This window comes from Diachasmimorpha longicaudata, chromosome 11 (genome assembly GCF_034640455.1).
Source record: "Diachasmimorpha longicaudata isolate KC_UGA_2023 chromosome 11, iyDiaLong2, whole genome shotgun sequence".
Classification (NCBI taxonomy): Eukaryota; Metazoa; Arthropoda; class Insecta; order Hymenoptera; family Braconidae; genus Diachasmimorpha; species Diachasmimorpha longicaudata.
Window position 1 is genome coordinate 3,538,169 of NC_087235.1, and position 18,439 is coordinate 3,556,607.

At 39.9% G+C, this 18,439-nt stretch overlaps 3 protein-coding genes across 7 annotated transcripts; 1 reads left to right on the plus strand and 2 right to left on the minus strand.

Moving 5' to 3' along the window:
• Window positions 1–1,753: 1,753 nt before the first annotated feature.
• On the plus strand, window positions 1,754–6,138 carry LOC135167290 (sarcospan). Of its 5 annotated transcripts, none has more exons than XM_064130330.1 (5): window positions 1,754–1,888; window positions 1,982–2,138; window positions 3,124–3,318; window positions 4,324–4,490; window positions 4,882–6,138. In XM_064130330.1, the coding sequence occupies exons 1-5, from the start codon at window positions 1,757–1,759 to the stop codon at window positions 5,374–5,376; spliced, it is 1,146 nt and encodes a 381-aa protein (XP_063986400.1). In that variant the 5' UTR covers window positions 1,754–1,756; the 3' UTR covers window positions 5,377–6,138. The 5 variants fall into 5 exon arrangements, with proteins under 5 accessions (XP_063986400.1, XP_063986401.1, XP_063986402.1 ...); XM_064130331.1 differs by having other exon boundaries at window positions 3,127–3,318; XM_064130332.1 differs by having other exon boundaries at window positions 1,982–2,099.
• LOC135167278 (arf-GAP with Rho-GAP domain, ANK repeat and PH domain-containing protein 1) lies at window positions 5,775–13,216 on the minus strand. Its single transcript, XM_064130305.1, has 8 exons — window positions 10,626–13,216; window positions 10,305–10,494; window positions 9,558–9,681; window positions 8,729–8,965; window positions 8,301–8,513; window positions 7,095–7,759; window positions 6,483–6,685; window positions 5,775–6,363 (listed from the first exon to the last, which is right to left on the minus strand). The coding sequence occupies exons 1-8, from the start codon at window positions 12,416–12,418 to the stop codon at window positions 6,183–6,185; spliced, it is 3,606 nt and encodes a 1,201-aa protein (XP_063986375.1). The 5' UTR covers window positions 12,419–13,216; the 3' UTR covers window positions 5,775–6,182.
• A 3,878-nt stretch (window positions 13,217–17,094) lies between these two features.
• Window positions 17,095–18,413, minus strand: LOC135167295 (acyl-coenzyme A thioesterase 13-like). Its single transcript, XM_064130340.1, has 3 exons — window positions 17,996–18,413; window positions 17,699–17,880; window positions 17,095–17,617 (listed from the first exon to the last, which is right to left on the minus strand). Exons 1-3 carry the CDS (start codon window positions 18,083–18,085, stop codon window positions 17,461–17,463), a joined length of 429 nt encoding a protein of 142 aa, XP_063986410.1. The 5' UTR covers window positions 18,086–18,413; the 3' UTR covers window positions 17,095–17,460.
• Window positions 18,414–18,439: the final 26 nt, after the last annotated feature.

Below are 18,439 nucleotides of genomic sequence, written 5' to 3' on the forward strand. Positions count from 1 at the left end.
CCAGTGGGCATGACGGTGGTGAGATGCCTCCGTCTTGCGTGGTCTCCCCTACTGAAACACTCAACGACGTGAAAGTACCCGGTCTCAGTGGTTCTCAAGTCAGGTAAACAAATCTGGTTTTCATTCAAAAAGTTTTCGGCTGTTCGCACGAATACCAGATTCTCCGCGTTATTCTGATGTAAACTAATGAATTCAATATTGAAATCGATTCCCATTATTGACTGAGATTAGGGCGGTGATGTAATCGTGCCAGTCATTGGAGAAAAAAAAATCGAAAGTGCTGAGAATCGGCACTTCTTTGAAGCGCAAACGGATACACATAAGGAGGAGGGATCTGGTGGGGTTCGTCTCCTGTTTCCCAAGCAATTCAAGTCTCAGTTGTCACCGTGACGGCCACCGAGACTCAGTCATCAGTGTTCACTCTATCTAAAGTCATCAATACTGATTAATTAAATAGTAGATCACTTTTAGTATTTAATAAATTGTTATAACAAAGAGGTGTCAGGAGAGTTAATGATTTTGAATTCGAAGTAAGTTTTTCCCTCGATCATTTAATTAATTTAAATGGCAATTAATCAATTGATTAACATATTTTCCTTATACTTTTATTGATTTCAATGAAACTTTTTAGACTTTTTTGGCAATTTTGACAATTGTACAAAGACATATCTATCAGGGGATATGTGAGTACTTCTTGAGCATACCTTCTCGTATCACTTGATCACCAGATTAGTACCCGTTCCTTAATTCTCCCCGGAAAACATGAATATCAATGCTCACTCGGGAATTCGAATGCTCCTCACATCTCTCTTGCATATTAAAATGTCCACCCATGATAAATCTCATCTATCGTTTTTCTCATCGACTAAAAACTTGATCTTTCAGCGTCATTCCCGTCGTTGTCGCATTAGTGCCATTGAGTTTACTGAACCGCTCACGCGTTGCGTTTTAGTACCTATTGCATTTACTTTCACATAATTGGCATTCACCCTCCCAAGTCCAAGCGTCGGATAGATGACTAGTTTGTGTGCTAATACACATGGAATTGTGTAATATGAATGAACAGGTCAAACGCATTTTATTGCCGGTCTCACCGCTTTGTACAATGCGAATGTGACAATGTGACCTATCTATTTAAACACAGTGTTAGACAGGGAAATGAGTCGTTATATCTTCAATTACACATCCTTCTCCGTATTCGGACCATTTCGCCGTTTCAAAGTGACTAATGAACGAGTCGAAACTCCATTATTTTGGGAAACAATAAATTTTCGCGGAGGAATTCAGTGGCGGAGTGGTAAAACGAGATGAATCACTTTTGATTGTCCACCGGTTTTTAATGAATATCTCGGAATCGAGGGGAGATAGACAATTTTTTATTATGACCTTTTTTGTGGGGCTAATGGAGTACTAGAAGACATGTTATTACAAAAATATCGCTATCTCTCTTGCATGCGGAGATATTGTTCAACAACTCGATTCAGAGTCCCTCTTCGTAAATTGCGAAAGAAATGAATTTAAACTGGACTAAATAATTGATCAATTTGTTCCGCCAAAAAATCCGGGGTTTTCCGGTCAATTCACTGGTTTTTCAGATATTTTGGAACGAAAAAAAAAATAAAAAACAGAGTAATCGTCAAATGTGAAGACTCAACATAATTTTCCCCATGTCACGATTTTTTCTCCTCACATACGTATTATTTATCTGATTGATTCAGATGCAATTAAATTGAAGCGTCACCGGAAGTTTTAGAGAATGCCGGAGGAGATGCGCGCGCATCCCGGCGCCGGTTTGAATGGTTTTTCTCAGGTGCAACAGGACGATGAGGCTCAGTCTGGTCAGTGCAACGGTAGGACTCGACCCGTCAGTTTCTACGATAATTACAAGGTGATGTGACATTTGGTTTACCTCAATTCCGGTGAATGTGTGTACGCTAATGAGAGACGGAAAAAATTTTTATGAGAGAATTGTGTGACGTAGGACGTGTCAGCAATGCCACCGTGCGTAACATCCGCTGCGAGTGTGGGTAACTTGAATCAGGTGCGAGAGAACGGGGCCACTACCACGACAACACTAGTTACAAGTGCAACGAGTGCTGGTAATGTGTCTAAGATTCAGGGGAATAATCGAGCAACAGGTGAGGGACGATCATAGAAACCGGAATAGCAAGAGTTTTCCTTCCATTTCCACAATTTTTTTTAACATCTGAAAAACATTTACGATCCAACCGAATTGCTACCGCCTTTATTTATTTATTATTTTCACGTTTTGGTCCCTTCCCTATAGCCCTTTGTGACATATTATGATAGTAGATTGACTATAGACAGTTCATCACTATAGCAGTCATTTTACCGACTGTTACCGTCTTTATTTTTTGTCTCTCCTTAATGAGTCATATAGTTTCATCACCGGAATTTTTGAAATAGTTTTGAAAAGCCGAGGAAACATGGGTCTCTGGCTATGGAATCTCACACAAAGATAAACGTTCATTAAAAATTACGGAACTCACAGTTCACTGATTACGGAATCGACTGGAAAAATTCACGTGGCGGTTTCGTAATTTTTTCTATTCTATTCTGTTCAAGTAAAAATGATGTGAAATATTCGTGAAATTTCCTGTAAGCTGTAGTGTTTATAATTTTGCTCGTGTTGTTTTCCGCAAACATCCGCTTTTAATTTTTCTCAGTAAAATGTTTACAAAAAAAATGGAAAATAAAATTTTCTCGTCGAACTTTTCCTGGTTGGCGATAACCGAACAATTATTCGTGACCTAGATATTTAAACTCGAGCCTAACATCTTTTTTACAATCTGAAATTAATGATTTTGTTAGGTATAACTTTTTTGAGAACGTGTTTTATTTTCCCTGTGAACAATCGAAAAATAATAAAATAATAAAAAATAAGAAATTAACGAGAGCCATCATTTCGATGGGGATTTAATTAGCGGTCATAGATTACTAAAGTAATTTTGAAAACCTAGGCCAGTTTGAATTAAAACTAATCAATTTATAGTCTTCATATCATTATTGGGAATTTCTCTAAATTCTCGGATGAATCAGACTAGAATTCCGTAGTCACTGATGAGCTTAGAGAATCGATAAATATTTATTCGTGGCTATCAGCAGGTCACATTGCCTGGATGGAGCCCGATCATACAAGAGACAATAAGGATCTCGACAAAGCGCCGACGATGACTAATTGTTTGTCGACGACTGTTCCTGTCAACCTGGCGGCATCACAAATTGCCGGAAGACACACACCGACAAGAAGTTCACTGAGACACAGCCGTATGATTGTCATGCATCGAAATGGAAATGGTGAGAGCTCCTTAATTTATGAACGAAATCTGGCGATTTAATTCAGAGATCCGGTGGGCGTTACGGCTTCTCCATTATTCGAAAGGTTGGGGAGATGGCACAAGGTCACCCAGTCGGCTCTTGTCCATCTCGTTGCGATGAATGAGTGATTCTCAACGTGAGATAGCTAAGTTGCATGTGCAACAGGTGAACCCCGAGGCGCAACACTGATTGTGAGAGATACCTGTGACAGTGGAAATCTCGTTACGGAGCAATTGTTATTTTTAATTAAATTACGATGAGACGACGAGAGAATTAAGTAGGAGTTTATGATCAGATTTTGGGGAGAGCTCTTTGGGCTGAAGAAAAATTATATTTTAGATTTTGTCTAGACCTTTTAAGTTGCTCGTGCCAATTTGCATTGATGTAGCGTAACGCTTTCCTCACGAACAACGACCGCCGAAGTGTTAATGATGCTTCTTAATTATCTTCACGTCACTCTTCAACTGTTAACAAATGACGATAATAGCTGTTTATTAACGGCAACAAAATCGTTCTATCAAGGTAGCGAATCTCTCGCTCTCTCTCTCTGTAAACTCAAGGAAGTCGTAAAATTGATGTAACGGTAATAGAAGGAATTCGTTTAATGGCTGGTTCTTATAACTCGGAAGGTTTATTGAAAGATTTCGAGGTTTTTAGATGTCATCACCAGAGTTTTAAGAAGAGTTTGATAACGTTTCAAAGAATTATAAAAATTTGCGAAGAATAGTGAATATTTATCAGGACATTTAATTTATTTTGTATCTAACAGGAATAAATTCCTAATAAGCTACGAAAACGGGGTGTGACATTAACTCACGACTATGTCAGACAATAATTGAAAATTTTCAATCACTCTAACTAATTGATGGAGTGTTGATGGACGCAGGGATCTTCTGAATTCGAAATGAAGTGAATGTTCATGGGAGTTTCGAGGTCAAATTGTCAATTGACGTAAACGGTTTATATTTTTTCTATTTTATATAGTTGTAAGGAAGTCAAGACCACCTCTCCTCAGGCATCGAAAATTAGCTCGAACCCTGGCAGCGGCGCAGACTATTTTGGGTATTGCTGTGACCTCCTTAGCCCTCTGGTTACTTCTATGGTCACCAAACCTACCTCTAAGCGACAATCCATATTGGAGTGGAATGCCAGTGAGTTTGAATTCCTTATTTTAAAGAAGCACCTCTTCTCAGTATGAGAATTATAAGATGTGACACATAAAAGTAACCATAATTCAAGAAATCGGCGTTATGAACGCCGTGGAATTGTAAAAAAAAATTGTCCATCGATAAAACACCGATCATTTGTACGCTATAAAAATCGAATTCAATTTACGAGCGAATGACTCAGGTCAACCATTGACCGATTTTACGTGGTACAGCTCGTATAAGAAAAATCTAGAAGTGTCATAAACATTTATTGCGTAGTACTGAACTGTATTAAATATCGACAAAGATATTTCGTGAATATTTATGAGAAAATATTCATCTGTTATCTCAACCATTTGCTACCAAATTATTGATGACAACAATTCTATTCCAGTTATTACTCTCCGGGAGCTTCGGAATATGCCTTCTGTTCTGTTTCAAGAAGGAATATCCTGGAATGAGCCCAGGGCTGTGTCTCTCCGTAACCAAGACTATCAGTGTTCTCTTATCAGTACTAGCGACATTAACCTGTGTACTTGCCTGCAGTGCTGCAATTATTCACCTGGTAAAGCTCAGTGGCCTCGAGTGTACTCCAGCACGTGTGAGAAACGCCACGTGTGCCTGCCGTCCAAAAAGCGAGATAGCGAGTCCAGCTGAGCCTGTACTAAAATACGTAGACCTCAACTGTCCTGAGGTCGAAGGTATTCTCACAATTCTGCTAATTCTATCAGCCTGCTGCAACGGTTTGGGAGCCGTCATTGCCGGTTGGTATTTGTATCTCCACTGGAGCACCCGAGAGAAGAGGCCAGAGTACATCAAAGTGAGAACAGGGAATGCTAGTGCTCTTGATCCTAGACCTATTTACAATCCAAACTTACATAATCGATGACACAATACACTCAAGGAATAATTTAAGGACTGCGTGAGCTCAGTATTTTAGATATTAAAAGTGTAAATGAGATCAGGATGATTTGTACATTGACGGATGGAGTCGATTGACTTTGGTAGATTTACGGATTTCTAAATAATTTCTGTAATGAATGATACAACTCGCAATGACCTCTTACCTGCGATTTGTGAGGACAATAGAAACTCTTTAGACATGGGGCCACTCAAAGTCGGTTGAAGAAAGCAAAAAAGTTATAACTTCGAAAAGAGCTGTGAAAACAATTTTAGAAACCCTGAGAGATATATTTGCGAATAAAGTTGTAAGAGTGGGAGGATCAACCGACTCATTTGATCTGAAATAGTTCACAAGGATCAGAATTGCTGAGTTAATGTTGAGTGAACAATTTTTACTTGTAATTTTATTTTTTTTATTCAATTTGAACCATCACATCCTTCAATCAATTAAAATATGAATCTCTAACATTTATTGTTGTATATTTTTATCAAGCTAAAATCCAATGTAATACTTGTTGCGTCTTTAGATCCCTCAGCCAATCACAGACAATCTTTTTTGATAAAAAAACAATCTTTGGTGTTCTCAATGAACTTCAATTGAGCTCTGTATAAAATCCATACAGAATTTGAATACGTGAAAAACACCTCTCTCCAGGCAAAAACATGATTGTATTGTAAAAATATATATATATATGTGTATATAATATACTCTAAAAAATTTCTAATAAAATAAGTGGCAATAAATTCACTTATGAGGTACAAGAATTACTTGAACGGTAGAGGAATGGAATATTATGGATCCATTAAGTTGACAGCTGATGGAAAAAGATCCATCTGGTGTTCACCAAATAACATTGCAGCCAGCCATCTGTATTGATCTACTACAGATGCACCAGCTAGAGTGTAGCCGAAGAATGGACAGTCTTTAGTTCTCATTCGTTCTTCGTTCTTCACTATAAACGTAATTGACCATCTGTGGAAAGATAATGTTGACAGAGAGATTTGCCAAAAGACTGGGTCATTTCTTTGATTCTTGTGACATTTTCAAAAGCAACAATGCTAAATAGCGTTTCAAACATTGTATATAATTACCCGGTTTGCGGATTTCTCTTAGGTTCATGTCCCAAGTACCATATGATATCCTCAATCTTCCACTCATGAAGTTTGACAGCACAAGCCTTGTCCTTATAACAGTGCAATTTCGCCTGGCTGAACTCGAACGTGTGACTCTTGAAATATTTTGACTTGGTGTCAGCGAACTTGAGCTCACCAGATACCGTCATGGGTGGCTTTATCTGCAACAACACAACATCATTCCTGTGAGTAAAATTTCAATGAAATTCAGGGAAGGCAGGAGAGGAGGAGGAGGGGGAGGAGGAGAATTATGATTGAATGGAGTTCGTGTGTAGTGAGCTCAATGCAACTGAAATTGACTTGACCTGGGAAGGCCAATTACATTACATCCTGTTTTTTACAGTCCGAAATACACTGAAATGGGTTTGCTACTAAATTCATCGTTATTTCAATTATCATCCGGCGTATGCAAACATATTGGTGATAATTAATCCATCCAAGCCAAAAATAAATTAGATTATTATTCAATAAATATTAATAGATAAATAATACCTTCGGGAATAAGGGGATTCATGGACTGTCAAACTCTCCACTTACGCATAGATAAATGAATTGCAACGAGAAACTTACCCTCGGAACGATATCCCTGTAGAGACTATTTTTCTTCAGAATAAGTATATTATCCTTCCTATCCTCTGGATCGCAATAGCCCCACCTGACCACCACCTCAAGAACCTTCTCAGCATGATGAAGTGGTCTCTGAAGAGTTCCATCAAGAATAGATTCGTCCAGTGACAATTCATGCGCTGGAATTTTAGTTTTTCCTGCCAATTCCTTGCAAATGTCTGAAGCTGTTTTCTGAGGCCCAATCGTGACATTGCAACACTCGCCCTCCTTTTCAAATAAATAAATCCAGATTTTCAAGTCCCCAGAAGGAGCACTTCGCATGCCATTATTGGACGCATGATGACGTTCCAAAACTTCAAGGATCTTGGCCTCTTTTATCAAATCTGCAGCTGATAGTTGATACAACTTGGGATAAAGTCGAATCAAATCGCCAACAACTATCGTTTCAGATCTATTCCACTCTTCAGCACTTTTTCCGCCAGCGTGCATTAAGGTCGGGCCCCACACCGCAGATATATTCTCTACTGTCATCAAATTCTTGGAACTCTGCTGACTCAAAAAATGCAAATGTGCTAATATCCGCCTCAATGTTGAACCAGACACACGATTTAAAACAGGAAAAAGTATTGTCCTGTAAGCGGTTGCACGCTCCTCGTCACCACAAATGTCTGAAAGTAAAGAAAAGACGTTGATTGTCGGGGGACATCATCGAGAGTCATAGAATATTCGGGTGGAATAGTGAAGATGATAAGCCAAACGTTTCTGCAAATATCCACTCTGGAATGAATTTAATTTTGCGACAACTTAAATAATTCCCTTTTTTGAAAAGATTAAGTAAATTAATTTTTCCCTCGGAATTTCAAGAGAAATATAAGTGTTCAGTAAAAAAACTAACACTTAATCTTTTAAGTATTAAATTTTTTGTTCGAAAAACTAGATAAATTATCATAAAAATCCACAATTTGGCCCTTTGTTCTTTCGATCCATACTAAAAAAAACCTTATTCGTCATCGCAATAGGTGAGAGTCCCACTAAATGGGATGAATCATCACCGGCTGACCTCCGAGGGAGCATGTAGCCGAGAAAACAGACGGAGTGGGGTTCAACGATCGTTTATTAACCCATTGAATTTACTTAGCTCGTCGGTGTGAATTTGTTTTAAATAAATAATAATGGTATGTGTTTAGGGTGGTTGAGAGGTTGTCTTACCGATGGCTCTGCAGAGGGGATCGTGAATACTAGCGGGCAGGAGTGGATCTGGCAAATCTCGAAGGAATCTGCGGAGTACAGTTGCCACGTCGTGCTCAGAATATGACCCTCGAGTGATTTGCGTTGCCCACGCATCTTTTCGGAATGTTTCCAGTAGTCGAACTACTGCACTGCTTGACCCACCCTTTCTGTATATTCCTTCAGACATTATTCCTATAGATATAAAAATTCATCTTTTAAATAGATAAAATTACGGTGGGAATTTCCTGACAAACTGCCCCCATCAGAATTCATTCCAACTTATAATTTGTAGTTAAAATTTTTCTGTAATTTTGATCGCAGATTTATCCCCGTACACATGAAATTATGATTCATCTATTCAATTAAATTGAGTTATCCATTTCCACAAGCTCTGAAGTTATTTTTACCGTGTGCATAGATGAAATTGATGCACTTGTCGATGATAACAGGCACGTTCTCTTGAGTAAGCTGTTGCTCATGAAGAGCAGGCCCACAGGTGGTAGCAGCCTGATAAAGGGCATGTCTCCAGGCAGGAACTTCTCTGTTTCCTGGAGCCGTTAAATGGAGAGCTGCACGCCCCCCATCAATAACAACCACAGGAATGTTACCGGAGCTGGAAATTGGCCCTTCCTGGTCCCTCAGCACTGAATAAATCATGGGTTATCATGAATCATTGTCTTATTTAATGAAAAAAAATTCAGATGATTCAAGCGAACTGAAATTGATGGAATGATGAATGGTCATTCAATTCGACGATTTTGTCATTTCACATTCCTGGGATTGTAATGAGATATTTCATGCCAAATGAGTCAACGGTTGACCCTCACCCCCGGGCAATAGATCGGAAATTCACTAGCTCGAGTGGACGATTTTGTCAAATTTTCATAATTATGATGTATTACTTTCTAATTTTCCCACTTTCAGTAACTCCTTTGTTCAATAGATGAGCCAATAATACGATTACATCTGAGGGCAGTAATTCAATGGCTATAATGGATATAGAGTAATATCGAGTGACTGAGTGTCCGGTGCGCTTCATTCGTGTTAGTTCAAATGAGTGTGGTTGCGAAATCGCTATCACAAGTGTAACGCATCAACTTACGGGAATGATTCATAACAACTACAGCTTTATTTTTCTCGGTCCTATTAGAACCCAGTTCAATTGTTATCAGTGTTGGCTCAATAGTTATCGATTGGTGGAAATTAATCGGGGCGCTTTCAGGTGATAAAACTTACAAATACATCGAGCTTTCCTCAGATCCAGGGTTTCGAATTCTACTGGGCTGAATGCACGGGTGTAGATTAGGGTTCGCTGCTGCAGTAGAATCCAGGCTGAGAACCAGGAGCCTGATACTCCTTCCTGAAAAATTCGCAAAATTATCGAGAGTACTCCCTACACTGTTTGAACAGTTTTAACATTGAGGTCAATTGCAAACGCGTGAAGGTCAGTCGTTGACTCATTTTCACATCGAATACATATTGGTCATTGATAAATACTATAACGAAACGACAGAAATGTAAAGTAAGAACAGGGCAGTTTCAATTACGTATTGGTGGGATAATTTTTCCATTCGTTAGAAGCGAGTATTCATTGCGAGTGATCGAAGGGTCACATCGGCGAAGAGTTAAGCTAAAGAAGTTGAATAAAAATGAGATAATAAGAGAAAAAAGGATAAATACTCATTAAAATAGGTTTGGCGACAAATGACGACCTTGAGGTTGGGGAAAGATAAATCGTTCCACTTCGCCTCCCTTTCAAACTGACCTCAATTATCATTGTTAAAAATACTCGTAATGTTCAGTGTTCGGCTGGAGTTTATTCAATGTTTTTCCAAGCAGACGCACTAGGGGAATCTATGAGCTTCGCCTTTCAATTGAGGAGTGTTCTAAATTCAGAACTACTATCTTCGTGACTCGATAACGGGAGAAGGCTTGTGGGCAGAAGATTGTTTTTCCATATTTATGGTGAATATCAGTTCCTACCTTGAGATAAGCCCATCCAGCTCGAGTCAAGTCCGACGTATATTTTATCGGAAAAACGGGAGTGAGGGCTTCCAAAATTCTTTGCGCCCAAATTCGCCTCTCTGTTATGCTTTTTGCATAGAACACGTGAATACTCGGCTTTCCATCGGTGCTCACCGCTATACAGTGCACTGTTTCCCCATCAACAACTCTAGATTAGAGAAATGTTTTTTAAATTCAATCGCGAACAACTCTTCCATTTAGAAATAAAATAAGAGAAACCCAACAACGCAGATCCATTCCCACTTCAATAACTCCTCTAATTATTTCGATTAAACTCACTTGACATCCTGGAGAAGATGTACACTTTGGATGCTATCAAGTGGCAGTGTTTCTTTGACCGTGGTCATTGCTTTATCAGCGTAAAAAGTAATTTTCTGGTCACTCAAGACAGCAGCTCGTACGACAAGATCTCTAGCTCTCTCCATTCCCACACCAGGTCGATAAACCATGCCTCTGTGACAAACAGGGACCACTGGATCCTCGATAACGGGCCTTCTCATCTTCAATCCTTCACTTTCCTTTCTCTTCTCACTGTCGCCCCGGACACGCAGTAATTTTTTATTTTTCATGAAGTTCATGACATTTGGTCTAACATGAACACTAAATTTCTGCATAACTGATGATATCTTATCGGTTGGAGATTTGACAGGCGTTTCCAAAGTGCCTGAAGTCGTTTGGGTGTTTTCAGCCTGTGATTTTCTGGGCGGGACAGCTGGCTGTTTCTTCTTTGCTAAATTCGCCAGCTTGGGCAGGAGTGCAGGGCTCTTACTCACTTTTCCGGACACCTGCGGTACCTCCACTATCTCCACCTCATCGTACTCATGCTTAGGCAGAGAATCGTAACGTCTAGGAACGGCCGGAGGCGCAAAACATTTCTCCTCGTTCTCATGTTCATCAGATTCAGTCTCCTGCTCTTGAAGATCCGCCAAACTCCCATCGCTACTCGGTGGCTCACTAGTGGCTAACAGTGCCTCCAAAAGCATCAAATCATTGTTCTCATAATTCCCATAAGTATTTTCATCGCTTTTGGCAAATGGATCGAATTCAAAGAGGACAGATTTGCTGCTCACGTTGCTGTCATCTTCCCTGACATCTCTTGGTGTCCAATTTTCGTACAACGAATTTCTGATTGAGAGAACACTTATAGCCGGGGTGAGAGGTGTCAACACTTCGGGTTCTTTCGATTCCTCGCATTCCTTTCTCCCGATATCGTGATTCTCGGTTTCTTTCGATTCTACGTTGAGCTCTCTCACATTTTTCTCCACAACTCGGTCGACCGGACCTTTCTCAGGTGTTGAATGGTAAAAAGTCCATGAGTCTGACCTTGACAGTCGTTTAACGACGTCTGCAGGTGCTTCAGAGAGATCCAAACTCTGGTCCGAGTCACTTTTACAGTTCTCTGAGATATTCACTAAGCCAAAGCCATCAGAATCCTCGCGAAGACGATCCGAGACTGTGGAACTGAGGGTGTCATATCTACTACTGCCACCGGATGTCACAGACTGCAGTTCGTCGTATATGGATTCATCCGGAAGTGGTGGAGGTGGGTATACAGGCGGGGGTGGACTGTATCGGGCTTCGGTGAGGTCTTCTTCGTTCCTCATGGACTTTAAATTTGATTGTAAGGGGCTGTAGAACGAGATTGAACTGAAAATATCGTCGCACACTGGCATTGACACGCATCTCTCTTCGTCTTTATTTTTGGTACCATCAGTGGAATCTTGATCGTTGCTTGATGTCAGTCTACGTGTTAAGAGACTCTTCACTGATTTCTCCAGACGAATACTCGCGTTTCTCGTACTCGATATCACTGCTCGACCCTTCACTGTCATCTTCTCTGATATTTCTTCTTTCAGCTGTCTCGAAGAACTTCCAAAACTCCGGAACAGAGATTTCTCGGAGCTCGAGCCCCGGGACTCCGATGATGATTTTCCATCGCTTTTTTCGGATGTTGTGGATAAAGAGGGACTTGTTGAACGAGGGACCGTCGGTGGGGGAAAGTGAGTTCGTGGAGCTGGCACAGGCTGACTGTTCAATGTTGATCGAGGCTTTGGAATCGGCTTCACCTCCATTGTATCCAATTTTTGATCGGTTCAGTGAGTTTGACAGAGGACAATGGCTCTTTCGATGAGAAGAGAAGTCGTCTGATATCAGTTGAGTGGATTTTTTTTTTTTCAAGGCAAAAAGTTATGAGTACAGCTGAATAACGAAAGTATTCATTTCTTGTCGTCTCTTGAGTTACATGCGAGTAATAACTCGGGAATTACTCATCCGCCAATCAATGAAGAACGACTGTTTGTGTTATGGAGTTAATTTCATTGTCGAACAACTTTTTTTTTCTCGTTTGTACTTAAAACTTCATTAAGTCTTATGAAGAAGACGAACAGTGTTTACACTTCTTATTTTCATCTTTACGGATCTAGATGATACTTCTGGATTGCAATGAAGCTGAGGGTTTTATTGCTTGGTAAATAATCTCAGTACAGCAGCCGATTTTCTCTTCATGATTGTCACGAGCTGAGCATGTCAACCACAAAACACCAATAGCACTAGTTGTTTCCCAGGAACGGCGCAACAGATGGTTTCTGAGGAAACCTGGAGCTTCTTCGTGGTTACCAAGTAACTCAGGGCGAAGTAGAAAATAATAATTATTGCACTTTTTAAAATTATTTTGAGAGATTGAATTACGAATAGCAGATCGTCTCTTTGTCTGAATGTCGTTTGAGCTCCATCAACTGGGACTGAGGGGCGGCCTCGAAACGTCGCCCACACGGGACTGCCCGCCAGTTTTCCTCTTTCTTCTTTACAAATCCCCCACTACTACATAACTATATTTACTCTGTTATGACGGATTCCATGCGCATGGAATAGAAAGAACCACTTTTTCGAGTTAAGGCCCGGATGGAGGGAATTTTTTTACAATTGGCGACTTTACGCCCTCTCACTTCGCGGTCAAACCCAGAAGCTTGATCTCACGCGATGCCCTGTCGGTAACTACGGCATTCGCTGAAAATCAGGGCGACATCAAAGAAGGAGTTTTGGAGGGCCCCTAAAAATTTTTTCATTTTTTTTTTCACTTGAAAATTCCATGGGGTATGCCGCGGAGGTTGAATGGGGGTTTATAGCCAGACCACGGGGCGGGAGTGGGAGGGGGGATGTACGCAAAACTGCAATGTACTACCCACCCTTACCAACCCTTTCCACAATGATGTAATGCGGTCATAAAATAAAAAATTCGACCCCCATATGCACATATAAATTTCGACCCCATTTTTCCCACCCTCATCCCATAATTTCCAAGCCGACCGACGGGGTGAAAAAAAATGTCTCTACAGGGGTGGGTAAATCGACTCAGGGGGTGATTCTGAGTCGATCTTTACCTATAAATTTTGACACCATTTTTCCATCCTCACTACCCCATTTCCAAGGTGGCCGACGGGGTGATTAAAAAATATTTCTACAGGTGAGTAAGGATAAAAAAATGGGGTGGATTTTTATAGGTACAGATCGACTCAGAATCACCCCCTGAGTCGATTGACCCACCCCTGTGGAGACATTTTTTTTCACCCCGTCGGGCATCTTGGTAAAGGGGTAGTGAGGGTGGAAAAATGGGGTCAAAATTTATAGGTACAGATCGACTCAGAAACACCCCCTGAGTCGATTTACCCACCCCTGTGGAGACATTTTTTTTCACCCCGTCGGGCATCTTGGTAAAGGGGTAGTGAGGGTGGAAAAATGAGGTCAAAATGTATAGGTACAGATCGACTCAGAATCACCCCCTGAGTCAATTTACCCACCCCTGTAGAGACATTTTTTTTCACCCCGTCGGGCATCTTGGTAAAGGGGTAGTGAGGGTGGAAAAATGGGGTCAAAACTTATAGGTACAGATCGACTCAGAATCATCCCCTGAGTCGATTTACCCATCCCTGTAGAGACATTTTTTTTCACCCCGTCGGTCGGCTTGGAAATTATGTGATGAGGGTGGGCAAATTGGGTAGAAATTTAAATGTGTATATGGGGGTCGAATTTTTTATTTTATGACCGCATGCCATCATTTTAGAAAGGGTTGGTAAGGGTGGGAAAAGTACATTGCAGTTTTGCGTACATCCCCCCCGCCCCCGCACTCCCGACCCGTGGTCTGAAATTTTGGCAACATATTCTTGGATAGTTTAGGAAGTGATTTACGCAAAAAAAAAAAAATCGATTTTTTGAAGCCTCTAAAGCAGGCTCCCCCTTAAGGGGTTATTCTCATGTGAACGCCTATATTTTACCACTTTTTCGGAATTTTTTTTTTATGCGACAACAACCTTCAATCATGTTGATTTTTTAATATATTTTTATTTGTATTTTGAAATATACGAAAAAATTTTTTTTTGGCGTTTTTTACGTTTTTAACATATATTTTTTTTAAGTCAAAGTAGTCCCCAACCAAAAAAGGTAGTTCACTGGTCAAGATGATAACGGCTGTTCATGTTGTCTGAGATAAAAAAATCGAATGGATTATTATTCAGTAGATCTGTGGCTATCGTCCCTACCAAATATAATCAATTTCATTGAAAACAAAAAAAAATATCGAACTTCAAAAAAAAAATCACGAAAATCTCGTTCTTTTTCGTTACAAATCGTTTAAAAAAAATATGAAGATATTGTCGAAAATAAACAATTGTGGTAGGGACGATAACTATAAATGAGTAGAACAACATATGTAAATTTTAAAGCAATCGGTTGAATACTTTTTCTTGTAGGACCTTGACCGTTTCAGAAAATGATGATTCGAGAAAAACGCGTTTAAAGTTTAAAGCCTGGTAGACAATCGCTTACGACGCGTCGGCTACTATGAGCTGTAACTTATCAAATACTATGAATTTCGGTCTGAATTTTTCACAGCATGTTTTCAATAGGTTTTACTGTCAAAATATTAAAAAAAAAAAAAATCGATTTTTTGAAATGCTCACATGAGAATAACCCCTTAAGCTGGTTATGGCATATAATTTCATTTCGAATATGAAGATCTCTCAATCATTTATATTTTTATTACAAAATAGACATTGTTAATTTGATCAATTGACAGAAATTTCAACAAAATTTGAATCGTAAAAATAGTTTAATTCTAAATTGATTTTTGATGTTTCGTAAATGTCGGAAGAAAGCCCCTTAGGTACTACCTGGACGACACCCGAAGCACCACCGGCGGTCATTCCTACTACCTGACACGGAACCGTCATTGAGGGTATTTAGCTTCGACCCAATTTTTATAACCCTTAACTGCCAGTAGGTCAGACATTTTACTTGAACTTAAAACGCTTCGCGCAACCACTACAATTTGTTTAAATTTTTTTTGGAAAATTTTCTTGGGTAGTCTATTAATGGAAGAATCATTTTCCGGGATAGGCTCTCAAACATTAGGGCATCCGAAAAAATGGGCCATCCTAATATACACATATAAATTTCGACCCCCTTTTTCCCACCCTCATCCCATAATTTCCAAGCCGACCGACGGGGTGAAAAAAAGTCTCTACAGGTGTGGGTAAATCGACTCAGGGGGTGATTCTGAGTCGATCTGTACCTATAAATTTTGACCCCATTTTTCCACCCTCACTACCCCTTTACCAAGATGCCCGACGGGGTGAAAAAAAATGTCTCCACAGGGGTGGGTAAATCGACTCAGGGGGTGATTCTGAGTCGATCGGTACCTATAAAAATCCACCCCATTTTTTTATCCTCACTCACCTGTAGAAATATTTTTTAATCACCCCGTCGGCCACCTTGGAAATGGGGTAGTGAGGATGGAAAACTGGGGTCAAAATTTATAGGTACAGATCGACTCAGAATCACCCCCTGAGTCGATTTACCCACCCCTGCGGAGACATTTCTCCAGGACCCGCACACGGTGCAACCCCCCACCCCCTCTCATTACAATAATAGCATAACTATTTCAATATTATTATTAGTACTATTATGTACAATTATTATTATTATTATTGTTATCACTACATTATTAAATTTATGGGGCGTGGGAGTGAGACGGACTAACGCCTGGTACCCGTGGGGCCCCATCGTAATACGTCCCTGATCCACCGCACTCAATAATCCTCAAAACTCATGAATCCTCCGTCATGAATTTTCGTATCGTCGATGGCGCCATCCCACGGATTCGAGCGGTATTTCTAAAAAAATATGGCTACAGCTGATCGCTTCAATCCCGGCTTTCCGAATTTACGCTGACTGTAGTGGTCAAATTGGTCCAGGAATAATTTTAAAAAATAGTGCATTATATCCCATGAATCGGAAATTAGGTGTGAAAAGTGTCCAGTGTCTGAAATAATTATAATGAGTGTTTTTTCAAGTGACAGTTAGCCACGCCATATTGACCGGGTGCCACGGTGTGCTAATTTGGACAGGGGGCGAGAATGGTGTTTTTTTTGTGTGATTTTCCAATGACAAAAAAAAATACTTCCACTCATTTTCCTCCTTCCAGACCTAATTTCCGATCCATCGGAAACAAACGTTCAATTTTTGTGACCAAAATTGGATTTTTTCGTCCAATAACCCGGTCGTAATTTCGGAAACTGGAAATGGTCAATTTGGATCAGTTTCCTAGGGAATTTCATAGGGACTTGTCTGGAAAAAATCCCTCCAACCGGGCCTTAAGCTGGAGAGAAGAATGGGAAACAGACGGGCGTTGAAAATCCCCGTCTTTTGGGGAATTTAGCGTGGTCGGGAGGGTAAGCTATCGACGGAACAAAAGTAAAGAACAAAATTTATTGAATTTATCGCTCATATCAAATGTTATCGAAAAGATTGCTAACGTTTATGGAGCGGCTACAGCAGTAAAATTTCGTAGCGGTGGCGCATGAACTACAATGGTAAATGTGCCTGTCGGTAAATCATTACCATCAAAATTCCTTTTAGGACCGGACTTCCACCTTCAGAGACGAGACAACGAGACCAAAACCCTCAAGTAATCCGGCTTGGAATTATGTTGAAGTAGATTCAATTAATAATTAATAATTTAATCGTTATTCGACGTTTCTATAATTTGAACTCTATTTTTACATTGCATTCTACACATGTACATTCTCAATGTACATATTATTTCAGGAACAATTGAAGTTCATGAGCCTATGAATTTTGTATGCTGCCCACGAGCTACAATTGCTCCACCCTCTTTCTTTAGCATTTCTACCTCGAGGAAAGCCAGAGTTTTTCCAGCTTTAATTGTTTTGGCGTCTACTAAGATAACTTCCCCTGGGAGAGCGGCTCTTAGGAATCTGTGACATTGGATTCAAGATCAGAATTAACTCCCTGCGGGTCTAAGCCTCAAGAAAGATGATTTTGTAGATTATGCTTACGAGACGTTCAGGTCAACAGAGACTCCGGGTGATCCTGCCTTTGTCATCAGAGCATAGGTCGATATACAGTCGATTATCGTTGCTGAGCATCCTCCATGTAACGTTCCAGCCGAATTTAGCTGATCCTCACTGACTGTGAATTCTGCTTTGCAGTGGCCATCCCCAGCAGACAAAAATTTCATCTATTTTGTTATATAATTAATTATCTATTATTTTATTTTGTATTTTTCTCCTGGAATTTTCCCTAATCAGATCGATAAATTATTATTCTAATCATGACTTATTTTCAGTACTCACCCCTCCGACAGACGTAACATCAAACGATTTAGCTTTGAGCGATCTTTCGACTAGAACTTTAATTAACTCCAACCCTTTGAGCTTCGACATTATTCAAAATCCGAAAGACAATCACTAGAGGTATTCCACTTCAATTAGCCGTCACAAACTAAGAGACCACTTGATGTTGTGGATGCACAGAAAATGATTAACCTTAAAGTCATGGGTATATGCTAATCGAAGCGAATGTATAAATGTGGAATGAGAGCAATAAAACAGTGACTGAAAATTCGGGAATCATACATTGTAAAAGGACAATGTGAACATTAGACATCCGGCGAATATTCTCAATGTTAATGAGGAGAGTGACAATAAAAATCCATTGAACACGTGACTAGGCATCGCAAGCGGATCTTGAGTTTTATCTGATATCATAAACTTAATACTCATTATCACTATCATTCA

Bases quoted from the DNA above. Each gene is read 5' to 3' on its own strand.
- LOC135167278 (XM_064130305.1), bottom strand. From the start codon at position 12,418: ATGGAGGTGAAGCCGATTCCAAAGCCTCGATCAACATTGAACAGTCAG. The intron at 10,495-10,625 runs GTGAGTTTAATC...TCTCTAATCTAG, and splicing joins CATCTTCTCCAGGATGTCAA to AGTTGTTGATGGGGAAACAG. The intron at 6,686-7,094 runs GTAAGTTTCTCG...GTGTTGTTGCAG, and splicing joins ACAGGGATATCGTTCCGAGG to ATAAAGCCACCCATGACGGT.
- LOC135167290 (XM_064130330.1), top strand. From the start codon at position 1,757: ATGCCGGAGGAGATGCGCGCGCATCCCGGCGCCGGTTTGAATGGTTTT. The intron at 2,139-3,123 runs GTGAGGGACGAT...CGTGGCTATCAG, and splicing joins GGGGAATAATCGAGCAACAG to CAGGTCACATTGCCTGGATG. The intron at 3,319-4,323 runs GTGAGAGCTCCT...TATTTTATATAG, and splicing joins CATGCATCGAAATGGAAATG to TTGTAAGGAAGTCAAGACCA.
- LOC135167295 (XM_064130340.1), bottom strand. From the start codon at position 18,085: ATGTCGAAGCTCAAAGGGTTGGAGTTAATTAAAGTTCTAGTCGAAAGA. The intron at 17,881-17,995 runs GTGAGTACTGAA...ATAACAAAATAG, and splicing joins ATGTTACGTCTGTCGGAGGG to ATGAAATTTTTGTCTGCTGG. The intron at 17,618-17,698 runs GTAAGCATAATC...CCAATGTCACAG, and splicing joins TCTGTTGACCTGAACGTCTC to ATTCCTAAGAGCCGCTCTCC.